The sequence below is a fragment of the Triticum aestivum genome, chromosome 5A (assembly GCF_018294505.1).
Source record: "Triticum aestivum cultivar Chinese Spring chromosome 5A, IWGSC CS RefSeq v2.1, whole genome shotgun sequence".
Classification (NCBI taxonomy): domain Eukaryota; kingdom Viridiplantae; phylum Streptophyta; class Magnoliopsida; order Poales; family Poaceae; genus Triticum; species Triticum aestivum.
The window spans coordinates 85,050,867-85,057,235 of record NC_057806.1 but is presented as its reverse complement, the minus strand read 5'-3'; the positions used below and the strand labels follow the sequence as shown (position 1 = coordinate 85,057,235).

Sequence of the window (6,369 nt, the reverse complement as noted above, 5' to 3'; positions counted from 1 at the left end):
TCAATCACAACCGTCATACACACAAGTTCTCTAGTTTGCTCTTCGGCCACAACTGTCATACACAGAAGTTCTCTGGTTTACTCTTCGCCCACATCTGACATATTCCCTGCCTTTTTCTTCTTCCCTATCTTCGTAGCTTCTCTTGGTAAAGAGAAACAATGTGTCCGGTCCTCTTCATTCTTCAACAAGTCTGCTATAAAAATTAATTTATATCAATAAATGTAATTGAGGCAGAAAATGATGTGCAAATTTATGTATCTATTCATCAGTTCATGTATTGGATAGCATAGTGCAAAAAAAAAGCAATCCCTAAATCAAAATTGGAGGTTTTCGGTACATTAAATCAGGTTGCACACTTGCTACCGCGGTAGACTGGTTACTGAGCGGCAGTGGCTTTGCAGGAAGGCCGATGGGCGGAGGCAGGGGCGGGGTGGCAGGGTTAGGCGGCCAAGGTCAGTGGCGCAGCAAGACATGGTAGGGCGCCATGGGGGAGCGACCGGAGAGGTGGAGCCAAGGGCCGGGCGAGAAGGAGAGGCGACCTGGGCTCCGGTCGGCGACCGACGAGGCCGCGAGGTCGGCGAGCCGGTGAGGCGACGAACGGCGGCTGGGATGTTGTCCTGTCTCCTGTGCGAGATGTGGACGAGACGAGGGCATGACTTTGTTCGCTGGATTGATCCCTAGGTGTTATTGGGCTGATTTTGTTCCTGGCCCAGTTAGAAATCCGTAGGTACATAATCTGACCAAAAATCCCAGGGTGGGCCGCGGCCCACCCTGGCCACCATGTAGCTCCGCCCCTGGCGAGCACTCCCCGGGGAAGCGGAAGGCCTGCGGGTAGACGTGGAAGCTGGGTATCGGCTGCGTTGCCGACGCGTGGGGCGAGTCGGGCAGCACCATCCGAGGGAACGCGGATGAGCCGGTGCTGGCCGCGGCCACGGCGGCGCTGACGAGGCCGTGTTGGCTAGGGTTTAACCCTAGCATATATAGCGCCTCCCTCGTTGCCACCGCGACGCGGGCGTTGGTGACCTCCTGCTGCGCGGTGGCGGCGACGGCGGCCACCGCGATGGCTTCGTCCCTCGCGTCCGCAGCGTGCCTCCAGCCCTTCCTCTTCACCGACTCCCTTGCCGTTGTTCGGGCGTCAGCGTCTTCTTCCGCTTGGGCGCGGCGGCGGTCTTGCGGGGGGCACGAGGCTTGCCTTTGCCAGAGGGGGCGGTTGTCATGCCGGACGAGGCGAGGGAGGCGAGGCCGACGGCGGCGTCGAGGTCGTCATCCACGGCGGGTGGCGGGAGCGCGCGCGGGCGAGAGGGTTGTTGGGGGAAAATGAAGGGAAATGGTGGAGGCTGCCACCGACCAACGGGGCAGGGGGAGCAGAAGGTGAGCGTGCGCGCGTCCGTCTCGTGTCCGCGCCGACGCAAATCCGGCTCAAAAATGAGACATAAATGAGTCGGCAGGCGGATGAAAAGCGGACGCGCGTCTTTTTGGGTCGGCGCGTTAGGCCGACTTTTCTGTCCGCGACGACCCAAACAGACGCCCGCGGATGAAATGGGTCGCCCAGTTGAAGTTGCTTTTATGTTTGTTGTCTATATTCACTTTCCTCTCTCTTTTTAATATATATCATAACTATTAAAATGTTTGTGTGTAGAAAAAACTGACAATATAAAGCAAAAACGCTCTGCAGCAATTGTCTATTGAATAGTCTACATTTGGACAATGTCTACCTATTGTCCAAATTTACATCACCTCCAAAAGACGATGTAAAATTTGGTGACGTAAGAGTGATTATAGGGTAGGAGAGAGCCAGAGAGGTATTTGGGTATCGCGATTGTTGTTGCTTTTTCAGATACCCAGAAACTAGTGCCAAAAAAATCAGAAAGTAATTGAAACATGAGATCCAACGGTGGGAAGGTCAGGAGGTGGATCTAGGAGCCAAGCTCGATTTCAGTCGGTGAAGCTTGCTGGGGCTGAGATGGTCGCTGGGCTGCCTAGGACAGCAGTTGGGAGGGACCAAGAGCTGAGGGTGCGACCAACTTCGATAGCGGCATTGCGGCATGCCAGCCCTGCCAAGAGTTCCGAACGGGGCTGGCGATGGTGGTGGGGCGACCCTCTCGGGCAGTGGAAGGGCTAAGGAACGATCGAAATCTGTGGTAATGTTTCGAGCTTCCGCTTCGGCGGAGGGGGTCGCGGCAGTTGTCACGGCTAACGGGAACGAGTTGCAGGGTGGCTGGGGGCAGTCGCCGAAGTGTGGGCGTGGCAACCGACGGCGAGAATCAGTCGGAATTGGGCGGATGGAAGTTTTAGCGTGGCAGTTGGGTTCCCAGCCGCAAGAAGTGCTGCAATTTACAACACTTTAGGCTAAAATTTCAAACCGCCCAAAAAATATCATCACCGTTTGTAGATAGGACATCTGTTGGAACAACGTTTTTTTGCTCAGAGTGTCCCAAATTGCAGTCTTTTGGGTATGTCTGCATTTTTACATCATTTGTCAGAGATGCTTTTAAAGAATGACAACTGATATTGAGAGAACATCAAGCTGTAATTTTTTTTATAGACAATCTGTTGGAGCGTGTTTTTTGCCTCATACAGACAACCCTCTAGACGAGCCGCTGGGGATGCTATAGAATAGAGAGCAACGGGTCAAGGTTTCAACCTTCTCTCTCTAAGAAAATTAGCTTGGGACCACCGCGAAGATTTACGAATCGGAGAATGCCGTTGCATGTGAGGTTGACAAGTGGGCCATACATGTTGGAATATACACCACATGAGCAATTTAACCTCTTCCTTTGTCCTTTGGTCTTGGCTAGAGCATTGGTCCCATCTTCCCAATGAGAAAACAAAGCCCCAATAGCCCTATTGTACAGGAAGCAAGACCATGGAAGACGGCCAAATAACCAATGGCGATGCCATCATGAGGCGTAGTAGCAGGCATGCCGCTGAAGCATCTGATGGAGTGGAGCAAAAAGGAAGCGATAACACAAGAGGCAAAGCTAATTGCACCTTAAAAAGAAAGAAATAATACTTGTATACAGTACAGAAGCTGAGGTGAAGCACATGGGCACCAATACCATCATGTTAACGAATCATGGCCCCCAACATGCTGCAAGCTAAAGCCGAGTGCAGGAAGGGGGCAAAAAGCCACACTAATGCTGCATTATGGTACTAACAATATGGCACATCACAAAGCTAAATATCACCAACACTTCAGCATGTAATAGTAAAAGTGGGGTTGAAGAAGGAGTGCACAAACGGAAAAACACCTCAATCCATTCATAGAAGTTTTTGGCATACATCAGCAGCTCCTGTAAAATACAATCACCACCATCTCATACTAAATAAAGAGAGATGTGTGAAGGAGAAAGGGAGAGAAAAAAACAGCTAGACCGACGGACCCATGATATGGAACACTAAAATAATGAGCAACAACCACTCTGGACCGACCTTACAGTCTCCCCTAAAAGTTAGTTTGACCAGAGACTATTTCAAACCAAAGCACACTCGACTGCTAATTAGGAACGATGAAATCACTCTCGGCTGCCGACGAAGAAGTCCTTCTTCCTCGCTGGCCTCTGATAATTAGTATTGCTACCAAGGAAAGAGCAGCACCACCACCATGATGGTTAATCATGTGGCTGGATGGATGGAGGAGAACACCCCTGGTTCTTCTTCCACAGGCACTGGCAAAAAAAAAACCCAGAAAGACTGCCTACTACACCATTATCTCTGAATGAGATCAGAAAGGATTCTTCACACAGGGCCTCTCCTCAGGGTCAGGGATATGGAAGAGGAAGACCATGTGACTGCTTAACCTTCCCTATTTACAGGGGGCATTTGGAATTTCAAAGATCCAAATCCTCCTTTTGCCCTTCTCTTTCTACCCTACATTCATCAAAATGAGTCAGTAGCACTGCAAGCAGCAGTATGAACAGACCAGGAAATCACTTGCAATCTCGCTGCAGGGCTCCGCTCCACGCAACATTATCATCGGCCTTCTCTAGAGCAGCAACCTTGGCACCATGGCACGGGAGAAGACCACCGGCCTTGCTCTTCCCACTCTGCGGAAGCTCCATGGTCTCACTGATGGATCCAGACTTGATATCAGTGGGTGGGATGAAGCAATCCATGGAGAGACCGGGAACATTGAACGCCACCTCCTCGATGCTCCATGCCTCTTCCATGCGAGTCTTGGTGTGGCTCATGGCCACCTCTCCGAAACGGAAGAGGGTCACGGCCGAGCGCCCAGCATGTGCAATCATTATCCCCTCCACTGGCCGGTAGTCCTCGATGAACGAATTGATGGTAGTCTCCCAGTAAACCGCATCACCTCCGGTTGTGGACTGAATTCGAGTGAGGTGAGAATCCTCGAGGTGGACAAGAAGCCCGGTCTTCTGGCTGAAGTACCCAAAGAGGACATGCCGGATGATCTCCGCGAGCCCCTCGCTGCGTGCTCTTAGCGTCTCAGGATCAGCACACAGCTTCAGAATGAAGCAATCGTCCCCATTCACCTTCCTCTCGCCAATGCAGCGTGCACCAGCAAACATGCTCGCCGTGGTCAAAGGATCCAGACCCTATAGAGAAAAAGGAACAATAATCTTCAGACTCCGTTTTCGTGCACAGTAGTGTGTCGATGAACTGAGAAAAGACCACCTAAAGATGGTGAAAATGGTGCTGGCGTTGTACCTGAAGCGAGCGGCGGAGAGGGCGGACAGGTCCCTTGGCAGAATGTGCACCAAGCCATGGAGTGTGGCGCCAGACGAGCTTGCCGTTGCATCCGGCGTGCACCTTGCTCCCACCAACAGCCAGCTCAATGTACCACATCTCGGGAGCCATCTGCCACAGCACGAACCGGCCTGGTTCAGCACAGCGCGCCGCCATGCGGTTCTTCACGACACGCCCCGCTGTCTCGCACTCGGTAGCCACCATGCGCACCTTCCCCATGGCATACGAGTTGCGGACTGAAGAGAGGAGCTTCTGCCCGCCGGAGGCAGCCAGATACTGCTGCAGAATGTACTGCGCCGACGAAGTCTCCTGCATAGACCAGATCAACACCTCGCTGTTAAACAGCTATAAAGCCATGGTAAAAACCATTTTTCACAGCAAGTAGCTCATTCAGCTTTAAGGTTAATCTTTCTTCTTTACAGCAAATACACATTATCTGTTAAAGGGGTGTACTGTATCATACAAGGAAAGCCATTTTTTCCCTTTTAGAGTGGCAATATGTTCAGATGCCAATTTTGTAGCAAATACATGAACCCTTGCCGAACCCATCACAATCAGCAACTCATTTTTATACAGTGTTTCCCCTAACAAACCAACAAGTTTCTGGAACACATTTCAGGGAAAACGTCAAAGAACAATTTAATAATAACTTATATAAGAGAACAAAAAAGTAGTACTAATTCCAGCCAAAAGGAGTTGGCGGTAACAATCAATAATCAAATCTTCTAATGGACAGAAAGATTTGTACTCACGAGAGCACCGGAGCGAACTCAATCTAGAGCAAGAAGAAGCAAAGCAGAGAAGGGAACAACGGCGAGCTCTTACAATGGGGGTGTCCTTGATGCTGAGGTGCGGGAGCGGCTCGGCGGCGCAGACATGCACGGGCGCGAGCGCCGCGCCCATGACCCCGAGCAGCATCCTGAGGTCGTTCCGCCTCGCCGCGCCGGCGCCGCCGCCGGAGGCCACGGGCCCGGACGACGGGGCGCGCGCGAGCTGGCCGCGCACCCAGCGCCCCCACCCGTCCCTGCGCGCGCGCCCGGCGCCCTCGCCGCCGCCGGCCTCCTCCGGATCCGGGCCCTCCATGAGCGGCGCGAGCGCCTCCCCGCCGCCGCCCCCCGCGTACCGCAGCGCCGCCTTCGCCGCCGCCACCTCCTCGGCCCTGCGCCGCGCCCGCGCCGGCGACAACCCGCGGGCCACCTCCTCCCGCAGCGCCGAGAAGAAGCCCTGCTTCTTGTCCATGGCCGGTGGCAGGGACCTTGTCGCGATTACCCGAGACCACAAGCGCCTTCCCAAGACAAAGCCTCAGGCCAGTGTGTAGCTGTGTTGGCGACAAAGAGAGAGGGGTGTGGAGTGGGGTGCGAATATAAACCAAGCCGAGGGGGCTGGGCCGGAAAAGGGCTGGGAGCAGACTGGAGGCGCAGCGCCGAGTGTGTGACCTCCTGAGCGACTAGGACTGGACTGCGCGGGGCGGTTATCACACTGGGCGGCTGGCTAGGGTTACCGCCTTGGTGAGCTTACCCTCCGCTGCTCTCTGTGCCATGTTGGAATGTTCAGAAATTCTGATTTTTGAGAGATACTTCAGGGATTTTCTTTGTACTGTAATACCTTTGAGTGATACATCAGGATTTTTCTTTAGTGGATCTGATTTTATTTTGATGT

The 6,369-nt window shown here is 53.1% G+C and overlaps 1 protein-coding gene across 1 annotated transcript; it reads right to left on the bottom strand.

Annotated features, from left to right (window-relative positions):
- Positions 1–3,232: 3,232 nt before the first annotated feature.
- LOC123102423 (uncharacterized) lies at positions 3,233–6,163 on the bottom strand. Its single transcript, XM_044523771.1, has 3 exons — positions 5,536–6,163; positions 4,672–5,019; positions 3,233–4,559 (listed from the first exon to the last, which is right to left on the bottom strand). The coding sequence occupies exons 1-3, from the start codon at positions 5,947–5,949 to the stop codon at positions 3,930–3,932; spliced, it is 1,392 nt and encodes a 463-aa protein (XP_044379706.1). The 5' UTR covers positions 5,950–6,163; the 3' UTR covers positions 3,233–3,929.
- Between the last annotated feature and the right edge of the window lie 206 nt (positions 6,164–6,369).